Here is a 21982-nt window from a genome sequence, read left to right on the forward strand (position 1 = left end):
GTTCAAAATCGGTGCCATAGGGTCAAATAGGCACCGGTTAACCGGTGCCATAACTTCTTTTTTTTTTTTTTTTTTTTTGAAATAAAGTCAATTGGCACCGGTTAACCGGTGCCAATTCATGTATTTTTTTATTTTTTTTTATTTTGCTTTATCCACTTAGACACAATCAAAGATATATTGATCAAAATTAATCATTAAATAAGAAATATAACCAGAAACATATAACAAGCTTGAATACGAAATATATTGATGATTATATTGTTATTTTACAATACAAAAAATTAAAATAAATTACAACATCAAAATCCAGAAAAAAAAAATTATAACATTGAAGAAAAAAAAAATTACACATCGAAGAAAAAAAAATTACAACATTGAAATCAAAATTCCAAAATCAACACCTTGATTCTTCACCTGCATCAATTAAAACACCGACATTAATAAAAACTCAATGTAAACTAAAATTACAAAAATTAAGATTCAAACCCAGAAAAAAAAATTGAAATTCAAACCCAGAAAAAAAATTAAGATTCAAACCCAGGAAAAAAATTAAGATTCAAACCCAGAAAAAAAATTGAAATCGCAAAAAAATTAAATCGAAAAAAAATTAAATCGAAAAATACCCAGAAATAAAAAAAAAAACCCAGAAATGGAAATAAATTGAAATCGAAAAAAAATTGAAATCGAAAAAACCCAGATAAAAAATAAAAATTAAAAAACCTATAAATCAAAAAACAAAAAATCAAAATCGAAAACAAAATATATTAAAATCGAATAAACAAAAACAAAAATCGAAAAAAAAATTCAAAATCAAACATAAGAAAAAATATAATCCAGAAATCGAAAAAAAAAATCAAAATCGAAAACAAAATATATTAAAATCGAATAAACAAAAATCGAAAAAAAAAATCAAAATTGAAAACGGAAAAAAATAACCCAGAAATCGAAAAACAAAAAATCAAAATCGAAAACAAAATGTATTAAAATCAAAATCGAAAACAAAATGTATAAAATCAAAATCGAAAAAAATAAATCAAAATCAAAATCGAAAAAAATAAATCAAAATCAAAATCGAAAAAAATAAATCAAAATCGAAAACAAAAAATCAAAATCGAAAAAAATAAATCTATTAAAATCGAGTTAAAAAAAACCAGAAATTGACAAAAAAAAATCAAAATCGCAAAAAAAAAAAAAAAAAAAAAAAAAAAAAAAAAAAAAAAAACCTAAAGTGAAATCGGAAAAAAAAAACCCAGAAATTGAGGGAAAAGGAGACGTGTTCGTGGTGTTGCATGTGCTCCTGGTGGTCTCCGTGGTGGTGTTCGTAGTGGTCTCCGTGGTGGTCTTCGTGGTGGGCTTGAAGGAGAAGGAGAAGGAGACGTGGTAGCTTAGTCTTGAGGGAGAAGGAGGAGATGAGAAAGGGAAGGAGGAGATGAGAAAGACTGGTGAAGTGGTGAGCGAAAGAGGAGGAGAGGAGAAGAGGAGAGAGAAAGAGAAGGAGAGAAGAGGAGAGGAGAAGCGGCGAAATGAGAAATAGGGTTTGGGGGGGTTTATATATGGGCGGGTTTTTTTTTTATAATAATAAAGTTTAACCGGTTTTTTTTTTTTAATTTAGGAGCGGTTCAATTGGCACCGGTTCAAACCGGTGCCCTTTTAGTTTTTGGCACCAGTTTGGTCTCAACTAGTGCCTTTTATATTTGTGTAAAATGGCGCCCAAATTTGGGTCGGTTTAGGGCACCGGTTTGGCCTGAACCGGTGCCTTTATGGGGGTGCCTTATTGTATTTTTCTACTAGTGATATGAGGTAGAAATATTACTGTTTATCAACTCATCACGAACAAAATGACAGTCTACCTCAATATGCTTCGTACGTTCATAAAACACCGGATTCTTAGCTATATGCAAAGCCGACTGATTATCACAAAACAACTGCATAGGCTTTGAATGCTTAACACCAAGAACAAACAACAACATTTTCAACCATTTCAACTCACGAGAAGTGAGGGACATAGACCTGTATTCGGCTTCAGATGAGGATGTGGCTACAGTTGGCTGTTTCTTAGTCTTCCAAGAAACAGGGGAACGACCTAAGAAAACAAAATAACCTGACAAGGAACGCCAACTCAACGGGCATGCCGCCCAATCACTATCACAAAACGCCGTCAAGAGTAAATCTGTCGTAGGTCGCAACAAAATACCTTGTCCCGGACTACCCTTAAGATAGCGCAAGACACGAATGGCCGCATCCCAATGAGAGACCTGTGGAACACTCAAAAACTGTGCCAAAACATGCACTGAATAACTCAACTCCGGTCGAGTGACCGACAAGTAAACCAAACGACTAACCAAATGACGATACTGTTTCGGATGAGCGAACGGCTCACCGGAAGCATGAGCAAGACGATGATTCTGCTCCATCGAAGTATCAATGGGTTTACAACCCAACATTCCTACCTCAATCAAAATATCAAGAGCATACTTTCGTTGTGAAAGAAAGATGCCCGCGGGACTCCGAACAACCTCAATGTCTAAGAAATACTTAAGCAAACCCAAATCCTTCATATAGAAGCATTTGCTCAAATAAGCTTTAAAACGAACAATGGCATCATGAGAGGAGCCGGCAATTATCAAGTCATCGACATATACAAGAACATGCAAAGAGACACTGCCTTGTACATAGCTAAATAGAGAGTAATCAGCATATGAGTTTTTAAACCCAAAACCTCGCAGAGCACTTGACCGTTTTGCAAACCACTGTCTCGGGGCTTGCTTCAAGCCGTATAAAGATTTCTCCAACCTGCATACTTTGCCAGGTGTCGGAGTACTGTACCCTGGAGGTAATTGCATATATACTTCTTCATCCAAATCACCATGAAGAAAAGCATTATGAACATCCATCTGATGTAACTCCCAATTCAAAGATACTGCAACAGACAACAAAACACGTACCGTAGTCATCTTTGCTACTGGAGCGAACGTCTCATTATATCAACACCTTCAACCTGTCGGTTGCCATGAACAACCAAACGAGCCTTGAGACGTTCCACCTTTGACTTGTCTGTGTACTTTATTTTGTACACCCAACCACTACCAATAGCCCTCTTGCCTGGAGGAAGATCCACAACGGTCCATGTGTCATTGCGTTCTAGAGCATCAATCTCATCTTGCATAGCCTTATGCCAACCGACGTCTTTAACCGCCTCTTTGAATGAAGACGGTTCCTTTCCCTTAGTGATCATCGCCAGAAAACACCTGTGTTTGTTAGAAAAACGATTATATTCAACATGACAAGCTATAGGGAAAGGTTTACCTGAGGAATGTGATTGAGGAGGGACGACAGTTGATGTAGAGGGGTCTATATTTTCAGTAATGATAGTATGAGTGACATAGTTCCGATGCCACGAAGGAGGCCGTTTTTTACGATGACCACGACCGAAATTATCCGACGAACTCCCCCTCAAATATTCCGTATTAATGACAATATTTTCATCAACTATTTCACGCTCAACAATACTAGTCGGTCGCTGGACACTACCGAAATTATCACGAGACGTCAAACCACCATCTAACGCCAAACCACCATCTAACGCCACCACCGGCTGCCGGTCATCTCCTGGCACACCGGTGGCTGGCTCGGTCGTGGCAGGCAGCACAGCTAGCTGCTGGAGCTGTGCAGCCGTGCTGCTGTGCTGCTGGGGCTGGGCAGCAGCGCTCCCACCTTGCTGCTGCAGCTGGACAGCAAGGTCCGCAGCTGGGCTGCGGTTGGGAGCTTTTCCCCGCGACCTGGCTGCGGTTCCTTCTGCTGGAGACTGTTGCGGGGTGTACTGGGCAGACTGGGCCGCAGCTAGGCTGCGGTTGAGCACGTCCTCCCGCGGTCTGGCTGCGGAGGAGGGTACTTCGGGATTTTCGTCCCCCATTTGCACATCATTCACCATAAATGCAGCATCATCATCGTAATCCCACATCGGTGGGTTTGAAAAATATTCGTCGTTCATCTGGAAGAGAATCAAGATACGGAAACTTATCTTCAAAAAATTGAACATCACGACAAATGAAAAATTCATTAGTAACCAAGTCATACAAGCGCCAACCTTTCTTCCCATTGGGATAACCAACAAAGATGCACTTTCGAGAACGAGAATCGAACTTGTCTTTTAATCCGAGGGCGATTAGAAGCATAAGCAAGACAACCAAAAACCCGAATGCTATCATAAGACGGCACTTGACCAAACAAACACTCATGAGGGGTTTTCCCACGAAGAACTGGAGTCGGAGTCCTATTAATCAAATGTACGGCAGTCATAACACACTCACCCCAAAAATACTTAGGCAACTTTGCCTGAAATCGCAGAGCACGAGCCACATTGAGAATGTGACGATGTTTACGTTCAACTCTACCATTCTGCTGAGCCATGTCAACACACGGCGATTGATGCAAGATACCCTTCTTTGCAAAGAAGGACCCCAAACTCAGAAACTCTTGACCATTATCACTACGAACAAATTTCACCTTACGGCCAAATTGAGTTTTAGCCAAAGCACAAAACTCACGAATCAACTGTGAAGCTTCGTATTTTCCAACCATAAAAAATATCCAAGTAGCACGAGAAAAATCATCAACAATGGTTAAGAAATACCGAGCACCACTACTAGACAAAATCTTATTCGGACCCCAAATATCACAATGAATCAAATCAAATATACCGGATGCTCTATTCATACTCAATGGAAAAGAGTTACGGGGTTGCTTCCCCATAAAACAAATATCACAATCAAACGAACAACCAGAGGAACTACTATGATCATGAGTACTACGAGAAACTACCGGAAGAGAACTAACCACTTGCATTGATGGATGACCAAGACATTTGTGCCATAACAAACTAGCATCTGAAATTACCACTTTGTTTGCCTGAGGATTCCGAGCACGAACCGAACGGAAAATATAGACCCCATCACACTGCTCCCCCGCTCCAATCAGGTTCCTCAAACTGTGGTCCTGAATAATGCGCTTGTCAGTGAACATAACAGAATAGGATTGTTTTTCTAACAACTGAGACACAGACAACAAGTTGCATTTAAGAGCAGGAACATAAAGAACATTATCAAGGGCTAAATTATCAGACAGAATAACTCTCCCTTCTTTTGTAACAGTAGTGCTATTCCCATTAGGCAAACCAACAAGAGACGAAATATCAGATAAATTAGTGAATAAGTCAATATTACCAGACATATGATTTGAAGCTCCAGAATCAATGAGCCAATCGATAGAAGTATAGGTGCGAATAGATGAAGAACTCGAGCTTTGGATGACATATAGAAGATCTTTCCATTGCTCATCAGAGATAGTAGGAACACTACGACGATCTGCGTCGGTAACATGCTCAAATGGACGGTTAGATTGAGCCCCCATTGAAAAAAAAAACACCAAACTAGCTCAACAGCACACTGCCTCAAACAATAGCCAAGGACCACAATGGAGCACCAACCACACGCACCAACAATAAATAAATCACCAAACTTCACCAAAATACACAAAACCAGCTCAACAATAAGCGAAGAGACGAGCTATAGAACCACGGATACCCTGCGCAACACAAAGACCACCAAAGTGCAGAGAAACCACCACAATTGCACAAACAAACCAAGAATACCTCTAATAAAGATAAGAGCCACTAACTTAATATCCTCTAATAAAAAGGATACCACAATAATGCACTAACTATTTATTCCTTTAATTAATAAGGAAACAAATAGTAAGTAACAACCTTAACAATGCAATAAATAAACCAATATATTGCACCACACGGTAAACAAAATATCTCAATGTGAGACAACAATGAGAATGAAGAGGCAAGCCACTAACTATTTCTTCTGTAAAAAAAATTGCAAAAACCATAAACCAACCTCAAGAAAGAATACGAACGAGGAAAACCACAAGAAAGGCTCCCCGCCACAAGACACGTATAGCACCACACTCGCAGCACCACACGCACAAGAACAAAAAGAACTCGCAGCACCATGATACCACAACACACACCAAACCAAGCACCTACTGCTCACACGAGCAGCAACAATGCAAAACACCCTACACGAGCAGCACACCTTAAATAATGCACCGCAAACGACCACGCACCACGCTAGCAATAGGCGAAGCACACAAACACAACTACACCAATCGACGAGCACCACCACACTAGCAGCAGCACACTCACGAACACACCCACTGCCTTGCAACAACAAGACAACAGCAAACCAACAACGTACCACAATAGTAGCACGCACAAACCAACGAAATTAGGGTATGAAATCCCTAATTTCGACCAAAAATAATATGTGTAAGAAAAATCGAAGCCCTAATCTCACAATTAAACAATACAAATTGCGGAATTAGATCAAGAATTGTATGCGGAAATAAATTGCGGAAGAACAAACCAAGATCGAAAAATTCTCTAGAAATTAGAGAGGCCTGATACCATGTTAAACTCAAGAATATTGTGGAGAAAACGGCTTAGCCTTCTGTATTCCATTAATCACAAATATATACTCAATACAATAGAATACCTAACTTGCCTAAAACTCCTAACAAGATAGACTTGCCAAATTTACAATATTAACATAAATATAACAAACCAAACTCTAATAACAATACAAATTTCGTACCATAATAGTGGCAACAAACATAAGAAACCATATATCATTGAAATTTGGTTTCTTAGGCCCTATTCTTTTGAGCTAAATTTTTCTTCTCAGCTCATATCAATAATTAATATTACTCCATATTAGTTAATTAATAATTACTAACTACGGAATAATAATTAAAGTTTAGTTGTTTCAAAAAATAAATAAATAAAGTTAAAAGTACAGATGAATATAATACGGAGTATTCCATCAGCAAAGTCAGTTGTGATATTGGGTAGAAAGTCATACGCTCGTATACTACATTTTACATAATTGTAAGGATTAAAACTTTTATTATTCTTTTTGTACAAAAAAAATTACACAAGTTTTTTGAAGGATACACAAGTCAAGGATTAATTTATATTTGGGAAATTCTCAATGGTGCTCTTAAGATTTTATTTTTTCTCAATGGTAAACACTAAAAAAACAAATTATCAATGGTAATCTATAATTTGTAAAATTAATTAAGTGGTAACATTAGTTAAGCATTTTAAGGAAATATTAATCATGGTTGATGTTTTAAAAGGGAGAAAAAGAGAAATGTCTAAAATACCCCTATTTAAAAAAAAACTCACCCACTTCTTCTCCCCTCCCACAACCCACAGCCCCCGCCTACCCACGACTCCGGCGCCCACCACCACCATCCTTTCCTTTCTCTCTTTCGCGGCGCCCACAACCACCACCATGAACATCATCATTTTCACCATTAAACAAAACACCCACAATCATTATCATCATTTTTACCATTAACAATAGCTCTAGGTTTCGATAAAGATCTAACCAGGCTACGAATTTCCAGATCAACGAATCGGGTCAATTCGGTAGGTGTATCTTAACTAAGACGACCAGAAATCGGTGTTACATCATCAGAAACCACCATTGAAGAAAATTAAAGGTATTTTTGAGTGTTTTTCTCTCTCTTCGAGTTTTCTATTGGTGGTGTAGTTTGGTTTGGGAGAGATTTCAGAGTTCCGTCCTCCAGAAAATGTCACGGAAATTCGAAGAGAGAGGGAGTGTGGTCTACAAATTTGAGAAAGAAAAAAAAATTTGTGAAATTTGTGAAAGGGGTGGCTGGCTGGCTGGGAAACGGGGGAAGGAAAGGGTCGCTGGCGCTAGGGGAGGGGAGGGAAAGGGTCGCCGGCGCCAGGGGAAGGGAATGAGAGGGTCGCCGGTCGTCGACCGCCGCTGGTAGGGGAGGGGGCTGGCAGTGGGTTGGGGTGGCTGGGTTTTTTTTTAAATTTTTTTACTTAATTAATAGGGTTATATTAGTCATTATATCATTAGTTAACTAAGGTTAGGCTGATAATTATGGATTAATGTCATTATTGTTACCACTGAATTAGTTCTACAAATTATAGATCACCATTGATAATATGTTTTTTTAGTGTTTACCATTGAGAACAAATAAAACCTTAAGAGCACCATTGAGAATTTCCCTTTATATTTTAAAATAGTTACAAGACGCATACACTAACAATTAAGACGGAGTAGAGTATAGTCTTTCAATTAAATATTGTATGAGGTGAAAACATGACTTACGTATCATTTAAAAAAGTTTATCTACAAACAGGTGCAAGAAAGTAAGAAACTAACACCTTAGGATATTTTCTACTCATTTAATATTACTAGATCATTGTAAAATATTTAAATGAGCAAAAAAAATTAAAATTAAAAAACCTAGCCTAGGTGCACGTATTTCAATATACAGGGGGTTGTAAATAAAAGGCATTGACATTCCACGTGCCATGCCAAGGCAATTACTAGTCAACACACTGTCTACCTCTCTTTTGACTTTTACACTTTTATACGTAGTACATACTTGTAGCATTTTACTTTTCTAAGTTCAATAAATGTCTTCTAGATTAATTCCAAACACGCCAGTGTCTACACCTAATACATGTAGAACCGTCTAACTTCATCTAATGTGCATATATATATTTTCGTTAATTCTAAACTTTGTAATGTGATATAGAAAATAAAAGAGTAAGAAATGAGAATGCCTAAAGTTGTTCATTATATTCATATTCTTATTCAATTTCATTTTATTTCCATCGTAATTAGCCAGCAAAATTTTATTGCACATTATTGCATAGACACCTACGGCAATTACACAAGTACTAGCATATACGAAGCCAATCTCAACACCTTCTTCTCGTCTATATCATCCAACACTCAAATCAACTCCCGCTTCTATAACTTCTCAACCGGCGAGGAACCTGACCAAGTTAATGGGATCGCGCTATGTGGAGGTGATGTAACGTTCCAACATTGTTATAAATGTCTCGATGACTCAATAACTATGCTTCCACGGCTTTGCCCAACACAAAAGGAAGCTATCGGGTGGTACGACGATTGTATGCTACGTTATGCAAATCGGACAATATTGGGAAGCCGAGAAGAACAACCTTCATCAACGTTAAGGAATACAAAAAAGGTGACTAATAACGTTAACCAGTTTAATCAAGTGCTAGGAACGTTATTAAATAGGCTTCGAAATGATGCTTCGAAGGGTGATTCTCAACTTAAGTTTGCAACTGGAAATGATAGTTACGGAAGCTTTGGTAGCATATATGCGTTTGCTCAATGTTCTCCAGATTTGTCGCAACGAAACTGCTTTAATTGTCTTGGGGATTTTATTAGTGAAATGATACCTAGTGGCTCAACTAATAACACAGGAGCGCAGATTCTTGGACCGAGTTGCAAGCTAAGATACGAGGATTATTTGTTTTACATCGACGTGTCGAGTCCATCATCTCCTCCACCGTCAGCTCCTCCATCGGGTAAATACTAGATCTATATGCACACGATGGCTAGGTGCTCCAAATTTAATACACCAAATCTTTTTGAAAGAGTAATAAAATCGAGGGCATTATTTTAGATTTTTGGGAATAAAAATTCTAATATGGTCATTCCTCATTTTGACCATCACTATAATAAAATTTGATTGGCCAATTTTTCCCTTCCTTAAATAGTTGGTCAAACCCTTTTTTTTTTCTATTTATAATTCTTTTTTCATTTTTCGGAAACTATTTTTTGATTTTGAAATTATATTTTTTATTTTCGAAAATTATATAATAAAATTACTTTTATATAAAATCCTAAAATAAGATTAAATAAAAAAATCAAAATAAAAAATTGTTCTTTAGTGTTCTTCGTTGTTTTTCATGCTTTTTCATCGTTCTTAGTCTATGAATGAATCAAACCTCTAATTAATGACCAGTTTCCTATAGTGGTACTTGCGCAACGATGGACATAAAAAAATATGGCCAGATCCAACCAGTGTATTCGAAATTTTTGAGTTTTTCGAATTCCGAGTTTTAGCGAACATGGGATTGATTTATTAATCCTTCAATAACTGATTTTGATTGTACAATATCCATCAATTGATGCGAAATCGCCGATTTTATGTAATCGAAATCAAAATTTTAAGTTTTTCAAGAATATAGGTTCGTCGGAAAATTCTAAGAAGAAACCAATACAGTTTTTTTTTTATAAAACCTCTTTGATCCAAAAAAACAAATATGTAAATTAAAATTGTGTTTGTGTATATGGATCAGATTTTACCCACCCAAATACAGATAGGACATTACCTATATGAAACATCTCTATTAATTATTGGTCACGACCATACGTTCTATGGACATTACCAAGTATTGTTTTTTAATTCATTAATATCTTGTTATATTCTTAATTGATAGTGAATATGACTTTGGTCTTTGATTGACAGACTACATTTCATGTTACCAAGCTAAGGTTTAATATCAATGGTAACTTATATATCTACTATAGTGGTATTAATTATGTAAGCATATACTTCAATATAACTAATTAAAACACCCACCTTTAGAAAAATTCCATGGGCATAATCGTTTTAAAACTATTCATGCCAAGAGTCAAATTAGCATTATTGTATTACGTGTGATATATTTGCCACACGATTTTTACCTAAGCTAATGATAATTATATGTAGTATAAGACCTAATGTTTAAGTATTGATAAATGCATAAGGGTAATACCCTAAACAAGTTTATACCAACACCTACCCTTTTTCTTAATTGTTTGATTACATTCATTTTTCGTACATTTAAAAGTTTTGACCTAACCAAAAGTCCAAAGACATGTATCAACACAGTTACAATGCGTAAATTACGTAAATATAAAAAAACTATTCCTTTGTCTGATAGCAAGTTAATGAAATTATATTTCAGGTGACAACTTTTGTATTATCACTAGTAGAAAATATGTAATGGCAAGCGGTTCAAACCCCCTTATGGGAAGCGATTCTGAACCGCATGCTTTTAGGGGGCTTGCCATTAGCCTTTTACATGGCAAGCGGTTCAGAACCGCTTGCCATTTGTAGTGAATGGGCAGCGGTTTTGGCGCCAAACCGCTGCCCATTATGGCTATAAAAATAATTTTTTTTTTGGGTGTTTTTCACTAAAATTGATACACGAACAAACTATATGTAAAACCAATAATATTTAGATAAATTAATTGATTGTTGTAACTTGTAAGTATTACATTTCATAAAAAAAAAAAATTAATACAAGTAATAATAAAAAAAAACAACAGCTCTTGTTCACTTGCTCCATCACCACCACTGTCCACATGCACCACCACCACCACCGTCCACGCACGCGCACCACCACCATCCACCAAATTCCAACCATTTTCGCGTAAAACGACCCCCACCATCCATCATATCCCAGCTCATTCGCCCACCAAGACCCCCACCAAAACCCCCACCAACACCAGATCCCAACCTACTTCGCCCACCACGACCCCCACCAAAACCCCCCATTAACACCAGATCGGCCTGAAACAAATCAATTCAACCACACATCACCATAAAATTAAAAAAAAAAAACTTAAAAAAAAAATACCATGAATTCCACCATAACCTCGAAATTGGCTTGAAATTTGGGTTTTAAGGGTCAAATTCGACCAAGAAAACTCTAAATCTAGAGTTTTATGGTCGAATTTGACCTAAAAAACTCGAAAATTATGGTCTAAACTCGAATTTGCTCGAAAAGGATGGTCTATGCTCGAATTTGCTCGAAAATATGGTCGTGGGTCGAATTTTTCGATGGTCGCACCACCACCGGACTGAGAAGCAATGAAATTAAAACTCATGGAGATGGAGAACGGAGATGAGAGAAGAAAGAGAAGGAGATGGAGGAGAGCTGGAGAGAGTGAGGGCGTGAAAATGGAAGGGAGGAGGAGAGAGAGCGCGAGAAATATAGAGGAGGAGAGAGAACGTGAAAACTGAGGGGAGGAGGAGAGAGAACGTGAGAAATATAGAGGAGGAGGAGAGAGAATGTGAGATTTTAGGGTTTTTTAAACAAATGGCAAGCGGTTCATGTTCCAAACCGCTTGCCATTTACAATTTGACAAGCGGTTCACCCTAAACCGCTTGCCATTTACAATATTGCAAGCGGAATTGCAAAACCGCTTGTCATTTGGGGCTTCCCATTATATTTATTCTACTAGTGTATGTATACACATAATTATAGCAACTATTCAAAAATACAATACAAGTTAATTAATAATGGCATGTGATAAATTCCCGATTAGTTTACAAAAAACTTTGCCTTTAATATTTAATATAAGATTAAGATTAGCTGTTGATTGCTTAATTTTACGAAAACAATAGCACATTCAATGTTACATCCATACCTTTATTTGTAAACAAAATATTTCATATGAATTTGATTGCCTTAATTGATTTTAAAAAAAGAAAGTTAAAGAATTTACGGAGTAATTGATTTGCTTTATGATTGATTTTTTTTTTGTCAAAAAAAGAAATGAATTTGATTGATTTTTTTAAAAGAAAGGAAAGTAATTCATATGAGTTTCATCATCATTAACCTAAGACAATAAGTGGTGATTGCTTATTTATAGGATAAATGATTACAATTGAGAAAGGTAAATATCATAAAGTAATCTGTAGAAATTGCTGTAATGCGGCTTAGCCTCTCCTTCATTGCTCAATAATATTTATAGGTTACAAGATTTACTAAAACCTAGAATAAAAGATAATCTAGAATTTTAGGAAAGCAACTAATTTAATTACAAGATATTCACCACATAAATATCCTAATCATATCTCACAAAATATTCTGTAAATATATCTTCAATATAATCTCATATAATTTGGATTCTTATAATTACAATATTCAATAATAGCACGTAAACATCTATTATATGCATAAGTTCTTTTTTTTTTTTTAACAAATTCATATAATCAAAATTTTAAAATATACAGTACTTCGTAATAATTATGAGCAACAGTAGAAGATAATTGTTAGATATAATGTATATATTTTAGTCAAAGAAGATAATTAGCTTGATACAATGAAAGAAGATGGGAATATTTTGCTTCCTATGCTCATTCAATTGTACAGTATATACAAAGTATAAGCTTGACCCTAGGCTACAAAATAGGAATCAATCTCCATAAAACACGTTATGTCTAACAGAAGCTTTAAACTAGGAAGATAATTGTAAAGCTAATTATCTCCTTTGACTAAAATATATACATTCAACAATAATTATAGTTGTTTAATCTTTAGGTATTAAGATATACTCGTAATACGGAGTATAATTTTCTACTACTAAAATAATTGTGGGTTTTTAAATCAATAGGTACTAACCTATAGTATAATTAATAATAGTAATTGAACCGAATTTCAGTATAGTTGGTTTATGACACAAATGGTATAGTAGTAGGATATTAACAGTTTAAAATTGCAAAGTAAAGGAAATACAATTTAGCAATGTCAATTTATTATTTAGAAATTACAGAAACATAATATACACGGCAGTTAGACATGTATAATTGGTACAAATCCAATTAGATTTTAATCACATCATCTAAATGGCATTCGAAGTCATTCTATTCTAATAATTAGTAATGTCCAAATGAACGTATGGTCGTAGCCAATAATTAATATAGATATTTTATACAGGTAATGTCCAATTTGTATCTGGGTTACATATACACAAATAATATTTAAATTTACATAATCGTTTTTTTGCAGATCAAATATGTTTCGCAAAAAAAATTGTATCGTTTTCTTCTCATAATTTCTAATCGAACCCAAATATTTGAAAAACTTAAAATTTTGATTTCGATTACATAAAGACGACAATTTCGCATCAATTGATGGATTTTGTACCGTAAAAACAAATTATTCAAGGATTAAAAACCAATCTCATTCCTTTCAAAAAAAAAAAAATCAATCCCATTTGCGCTAAAACTCAAAATTCGAAAAACTTAATATATCGAATAAGCAGTTTGGATTTGGCTATATATTTGATGTCCATTGATGCGCAAGTACCTCTAAAGTACAAAGATCATTAATTGGAGGTTAAATTCATCCGTAGATGAAGAATATTGAAGAAGTTTGAAGAACAACGAAGAACAATGAAAAAAGATTTTTTTTTAATTTTTAATTTAATTTTATTTTTGGGTTTAATTAAAAGATGATTTTAGTAAAACAATTTCGAAATATAAAAATAGAATTTCGAAATAGCAAAATATAATTTTCAGAAAATATAAAAGAAATAAAAATAGAAAAATAAGAAAACAAGTTTGACCAACTAATTAAGGATAGCAAAAATTGGCCAATCAAATTTTATTATAGTGGTGGTCAAAGTGAGGAATGACCATAGTAGAATTCCCCTTTTGGGAAATTCTCTTTGGTGAACTCCAACTTTTTCATTTTCTAAGTGGTAAACAAAGTTTTATAAAATTATCTTTGGTAAACTCTAACTTTTTATACTTATTACTTATGACATTAATTATTATATTTTATTAAAAATTTAACTATAGTTAGGTTTTTTTTTAACAATAATATTTAACTATAGTTAGGTTTTTTATTATTTTTAACAATTTAAAATTAGACTAAAATTAAAAAAATCCACCACCCCTTCCCCCACCCACTGCCAAGCCTCCCTTCCCCCTGCCGGCGGCCGGCGGCCCTTCCAAACCCCCGGAGCCGACGACGCCTGACCACCTCTGACCCATCTCGACATCTCCCAAACCACCACCTCTAACCCCCCACTATTGAGCCACCTTAGCCCAACAGCCTCCCCACAACACCCACCCAAATCCACTTCGTCGGCAGCCCAAGTCCCCTCCCCCAGGCCCACGTCGCCGCCGCCCATCCAAAAACCACCACGCGAAACCTTAAAACCCCAAAATCGAAGCCTTAAAATTCGATTTTTGGGCTTTTAATTTTGGGGTTCAACATGGTGTTTCAGAGGGAGGAGATGGTAGGGGGAGGGGCGGTATGGGTTCGTCAGGTGGTGGTTTTGGAATGCGACCGGCCAATTTAAATTAGGTGGGGGTGGTTTCGTTGGAGTTAGGGTTTTGCGGTGGGGGTAGCGGTGGTTTTGTTGGAGTTCGTTGTTGTTTTGGGGATCGGGGTGGCGTTTTTAGGGGTCGGGGCTAGGTCAGATGGTGGTTTCGGTGGTTGGGGTTAGGTCAGGTGGGGGTTTCGGTGGTCGGGGGTTGGGCTGGGAGGTTGTTTGGTGGTCGGGAGGGCTGGTGGTCGGGGCTGCTGGTTGGGTGGGGGAGGGGTTTGGTGATTGTTTTTTTTTTTTTTTAAAAAAAACTTCTATAATAATTTAATTATTAAAAAAAAAAAAAACTAACTATAGTTAAGGGTTTTTATTAAAAGTAATCAATAATTTAGGTTTACCATTGATAATTAATTTTAAAAACGTTTACCACTTAGAAAAGTAAAAAGTTGGAGTTCACCAAAGAGAATTTCCCTAGATTTTTTAAGTGGATACCGCTATCTTATCCCTTGACTTATATAAATAACGGTCTTTAAATATATTGCACCATCCATGGATTGGATTAGGAAGACTTTTTCAAATGTCAAAACTTTGAATTTATTCAATGAATTAAGAGCTTTTGACTAATAAACATCAAAACTTTGACTAATTATATATATATTGGAAGGAATTTTGAGTTTGAACATCAAAACTTCGAAATATGAATTGGATTGGGATATTTTGTAACCTACTATATACTATGTTATTGAACTAGGTCAAAGTATTATACCCATAAAAACTACCTTTTTTTTTCGCTTTTTACTTTTTACTAGCAACATGTCAATAGTGTACACTTATTATACACTCAACTATAATTTCATTTCACTATTATACTTATAGAAAAAAAGATATAATTTAATCTTCTGAGATTTTATTAGATTTGTTACGATGTCTAATTTCTAAATCTAATTTTGTTATCCAAATATATATATATATATATATATATATATATATATATATATATATATATATATATATATATATATATATATATATATATATATATATATATATATATATATATATATATATATATATATATATATATATATATATATATATATATATATATATATATATATATATATATATATATATATATATATATATATATATGTGGAAAAATTGATGGGAATAATCCCACCTTTGGGATTCCTTTTAATAATCCCACCTTTATACCTAATCCGCTCCTAATAGTCCCAACCGGTCATGTAACCCGTCACGTTTATCTTAATTTTTTTGCTTAAATGTCTTTTAATCACTATTTCAAGAAGGTATTGAGAGATAGTCTTACGTGTGTGATGGTAAATTGATTTAGGCCAAAAAAAAAATGATTTTGGGGCACCTATTGTGGGAGCACAATTTTCAAACCTCTTTCACATGGAGGTGTGCCAAAATCATTTCCTTGCATATTTTGTTTCAGTAGTTGAGATTTTTGAGAAACAGTCCATCAAACAACTTTATTTGATATTATGGAAAAAAATATATATGGAGTACATATATATGTAGACAATTTAAACAAAATCGCACATGCTTGACTATGTTCTTATCATAAATAAAAGTTTCCATGTATAGTTTGGAATATCAATTTTTTTATCATTTATACTCACTGATAATCAAATTACTTATTGCTTAAAGTATTGTTTTTCAAATGGGGCACTTATTCTGAAATAGAGAGAGTATTAGAATGAGTTAATATGTAAAACAACCAAATAACCAATGCTACCACTATTACTTTTGCTTCATCAACTTTCCAATGCAACTTCATCATTTTCAGGTAATGGAAGCAATAACACGGCATTAATTGCCATCCTAATCGTAGTTCCAACAGTTGTAGAGTTTTAGTTAGTCGCTTAATTAGTCGCTTCCTACTCTCTTCCTCAAGAAGAAAATGATGAAAGTAGAGTTTTAGTTTCTTTGGAATTTGGTCTCGACACCATTAGATTGGCAACAGACAACTTCTCAGACGCTAATAAACTTGGTCGAGGTGGATTTGGTATCGTTTACAAGGTACTAATTAGCTAGTTGGATCTATATACTTAATATTGATCACTCTACTAGTATTTGAATACTTTAATTGTGAAAAGAAAATGTTACAATAAATTCTTTTTTAAGGGTTTATGGGTTATTGAGTATGTATATGCTTGCCAAAAACAGGGAAAATTGTCAAATGGACAAGAAGTCGCGGTAAAGAGACTGTCAAGGGATTCTGGACAAGGTGACAGTGAGTTTAAGACTGAAGTTTTGTTAGTGGCTAAGCTTCAACACAGGAATCTTGTTAGGCTCCTCGGCTTTTGCTTAGAAGAAGAAGAAAGAATACTCATTTACGAGTTTGTTCCCAACACAAGCCTCGATCACTTCTTGTTTGGTATGTTTTGATTCGAATTCCTTAAGTTCTAGAGCATGTGTGTAAGATATATATGATAGGATATGATTAAACTAGATAATACAGTTATGTACATAATATGTATCGTTAGATTAAATTAAATAATATATTGATGAAGTAATGATAATGAATTGAAATCACCCTGGTGTGCAGATGTAAAAAAGAGAGAATATTTAGATGTGGAAAAGCGATACAAGATTATAACAGGCATAGCTCGAGGACTACTTTACCTTCATGAAGATTCTAGACTACGAATCATCCATCGCGACCTTAAAGCAAGCAACATACTTCTAGACGCTGATATGAATCCCAAGATTGCCGATTTTGGCATGGCTAGATTGTTTGGTGTTGATCAAACCCAAGGGGATACCAATAGAATCGTCGGTACCTAGTAAGTGCATCAACATACTACTAAACATGAAATTGCATATATATATTGCTAGATTTTTGCTCATTCATTCATTCATTAAATGTCATCAAAATGAGCACAATTTTCTTGTACATACCAAATTAAAGCCTAATACACTTAACCTCCTTTATGCATTACAGTGGATATATGGCTCCAGAGTATGCATTTCATGGATTCTTCTCTGTAAAGTCAGATGTCTACAGTTTCGGCGTACTAGTTCTAGAAATCATTACAGGTCGAAAGAACTCTAGTTTTCATAATGAGGAATACACAGAAGATCTATTAAGCTTTGTAAGTGGTCAAATAATTTTTGTAGGTGGCGGCGGTGGTGGTTCATCACCCCCGGCCATGGTGTATCACGAAAAGAAAAATTTGTGGAGAAAAAAAAAAATTAACCTGGCTCTGATACCATGTAGAATTATGTAAACTCACAGCTTAACTTTCATTGATTTTGGGCAAAACATATATACAATGCTAATTCCTAGAATTACCTTAATTTAGGTTACTAGAAATTAGGAAACAATATAAAAGATAATATGAAATATTCCCCAAAAATATATCCTACCAAAATTTATCCTCAATATAATCCTATATTATCCTCTTTAATACTCACTTTTAAGGCAACTTTCGATATAAATGCTCCATGATAAAATTATTTAATGTCCTAAAAATGTTATGTAATGCAACTAATTAAATGAATATTAATTACATACATGGTACATAAATAATTAATGTTTATGTTATATAGGTATGGAGAAATTGGAGAGAAAATACGGCGATATCTATCATAGATCCAACATTAACAACATCAAGAACTGATATGATAAGATGCATACACATTGGCTTGTTATGTGTTCAAGAAAGTGTCGAGGACCGACCAACTATGTCTTCTGTCGTGTTGATGCTCAGTAGCCGATCTTTATCTCTTTCAGTTCCTTCTCATCCTCCATTTGTCACTGTTACTACCTCTGAGTATTCTAAGGAGAGAATTCTAAGGTCTATGTCAAAAAATGAGGACTCGATCACTGGTCTACATCCGTGATAAGATATTAAAGATACATATATAATTCCTCCGTTAACTATTAATTGCAACAAAGAAATATTTTATGTCTCGATAATAAATATAATAATACCTCTTTGTTGTAATTAATTAATAACTGATGGCTGAAGTAGATTAATTATATTGTTAGCCCGACTTGCAATTGTTTGATGTATCTCTTGTTGTGAGAGTAATTTTTGGCTCTTAAGAAGTGCACGTGTATATACCCTTGAGGAGCTTATCAGTTTGGTGTTTGTCTAGAATACCTAAAGTATCCTTATTTTTTTATTTTTTTATTTTATATATGTAACCTTAAACAATTTTATTTTTTTCCATGTAAAACATCATGAGTTATTATACATGTTTTGATATTTGAAGCACACATGCATTGACCTGGGTATGTGTAGATTTACTATTTCCTCCAAAAAAATTTACTTGATATGTTTCATGTATCACAATTGTCAATACATAAATCTAATCATCAATATTTTTTAATTCCTTATAATATAAGTTATGACGAATAAACATTAAAAAGAATTTATTGAAATACGATTCAATTAAGACCTTAGATGACTATTTTTCCTTACGTATAAATCATAAAACAAGGTCAAAGGTAGTGTGTGACCAATGCAAAATTCAAACAAAGTCAACAGAAAAAAAAATGGAGAAAATATATTAGAGGTGACAAAAAAAAAAAAAAAAAAAAAAACGAGTTCGTTCGAACTATAACATTATATATTCTGCCCAAACTCGCAAAAAATATAGCTGGCTTTTTCAGATTATTCGAGCTGGGATCGGGTTTTCAGGCTTTTCCAAACCCACCCTATTTTTTAATCCGTGGTTTATACACACGGGTGTACGGTGCTCATCATACACCCGGATAAATAAATAAAAGGCGGAAAGAACATCCTGTGTTTCATAAAGAACATACATGTATTTGATAAAGAACATGTTTGTAATTGACAAAAACATGCATTACCAAAGAGCATAAAGATATAATAAAAAGAACGAGATAAAAACTTGATTAGATTTTCTGAAAAATTACACATTATTAACGGAAAAAATTTAGAGGTGATAAAAAATATAGTAGGGCCGGGCCATATCATAATTTCTCGTGCCCAAACCCGCAGAAAAGTAGCGGGTTTTCGGGCTTTTTTCTAACCCAGTTTGAGTTTTAACTAAAAATGCATTTTTAGGTTTGCCCAAACCCACCCTATTTCGGGCTGGATCGGGTCGGGATGCGAGTCATGCCAATGTTGATCACCTCTTAAAAAATCCTTACCAAAGATATCATTTCCCCAAAAAATAGTTTTCTATCTCTCCAAAAAAAATTTAACTTCCCATAATAATTTAGTTTTTTTTACTCTAATATTATTTTCAATTAAAAATAATTTAAGATTTCAATATCAAATTTCAAAATACCATATGTTAAAAGAACATAATTTATATTGTAAAGTACATATAGTTAATACCTAAATAACACACTAATCAAACTCAAAGAATATACGATAATAAAAGTAATTTAAATATGACATATGATAATAAAAATAGAATTTGGGCGTCACTACGACCTTAAAGAACATACACGCCAAATTCAAAGAACATACTTTGTATTATTAAACCCAAAAAAACAAATATGTTTATCAACATATGTTAAATAACATAAGTTATAATGTAAAGAACATATAATTTTACTCAAAGAACACACTGATCACACTCAAAGAACATATTAAAGGTATGTTCTTTGTCAAACATTGGTATGTTCTTTATCAAACACTATATGTTCTTTACGCCTTTTTTTGTTTACAACGGGTGCACTATGAGCATGGTGCACCCGGGTGTATTATCTAATTTCAGGAGCAACACTATAAACATGACATCAATTGAAGCATATATATTGTTCTCAATTTACTTCCTACAATTAGAAAATGCAATTTCGAAGTACTATGAAAATCATTAAACCTTTTGTGTTTTGTTTGATAGACAGTTATAAATGTTGGTAATAGGAAAGAATATAAGTGTAAATTAGAAAGAACCAAATAAATTTTACATTGCGTGCGATTCCATGGTTAAGGCAATCTTATTTTATTTATATTATTTATTTTTATTTTTTTTACCATCCATTACCACTTCGAAGAAATATTATTTGGTAAAATGAAGTTATTTGGGGTAGACTAGCATTTCCATGCACGAAAGTTGACGGTTATTTCCCTTACAAACTTACCATTTGTTGAAATATTTGCTTCAAATTAGTAGTGGTTAGTTAACTGTAATGTATAGGAATACGCTCTACTATGTGATTAGTGTGTGTTAGTGGAGTCTAAGAGCATTGCCACCAATGGGGAGAAAAATGCCCATGGGTAGTTTTTGGGTTTTAATCCAAAAAAAAAAAGACCCCATCAATGGGCTAAATAAAAAATGCCCATGGGCAAATCATTTTATGATCAAAGTACGGGCAAAATTAAAATCAGACCAAGAAATAGTGGGCCCCACGTTCATAGCTGCCAATAAATTTTTTTTTTGCTCACCTTACCTCAAAACGCAGCGTTTTGAGGAAAGGAAAAGCAAAAAAAAATTATACTTGCAGCCCTGACAGGCGCGTCAGCACGCCCAATCAGGCGCTGACACGCGTCCTGTCAGGTTGCTTGGACCAATCAGGAAATTCCAGATTATTGCAACGGTTATATTTTTGTAACGGGTATTTTGTGCTTTTAAAATTAAAAAAAAAAAAGAAAATTTACCAACGGCTAGAAAAAAAAATTCCCTACAAATAGAGACCCATTTTGCCTATATTTTCATATTTTCAAAATTCACATAAATTTGTTGTATTTACATTATCTCTCAATTTCTCCCTCATAATTAGTCATCCTTTTAATATTATTATTATTATTATTATTATTAAAATAAATATTATTATTATTATTATTTTTATTATTATTATTATTATTGGAAGTATAATTATTATTGTTATTATTTTAGCAGTATTGTTATTAATATTATTATTGTTGTTATTATTATTTTTGTTATTAATATTATTATTATTATTATTATTTGTGTTATTATTATTGTTATTATTGTTATTATTGTGTTAGTTTTTGAAATTAATAAAAAAAAATAGATATGGATCC

The 21982-nt window shown here is 34.1% G+C and overlaps 1 protein-coding gene across 1 annotated transcript; it reads left to right on the forward strand.

Moving 5' to 3' along the window:
* The first annotated feature begins 1286 nt into the window (after positions 1–1286).
* On the forward strand, positions 1287–18857 carry LOC145637291 (cysteine-rich receptor-like protein kinase 8). Its single transcript, XM_081688756.1, is given in 8 exon segments — positions 1287–1790; positions 6750–6781; positions 8739–9457; positions 16756–17030; positions 17178–17388; positions 17560–17797; positions 17956–18106; positions 18564–18857. Coding segments are annotated over 8 exon segments (1950 nt in total). The 5' UTR covers positions 1287–1760.
* Positions 18858–21982: the final 3125 nt, after the last annotated feature.

Source organism: Chenopodium album, chromosome 6 (assembly GCF_948465745.1).
Source record: "Chenopodium album chromosome 6, dcCheAlbu1.1, whole genome shotgun sequence".
Lineage (NCBI taxonomy): Eukaryota > Viridiplantae > Streptophyta > Magnoliopsida > Caryophyllales > Amaranthaceae > Chenopodium > Chenopodium album.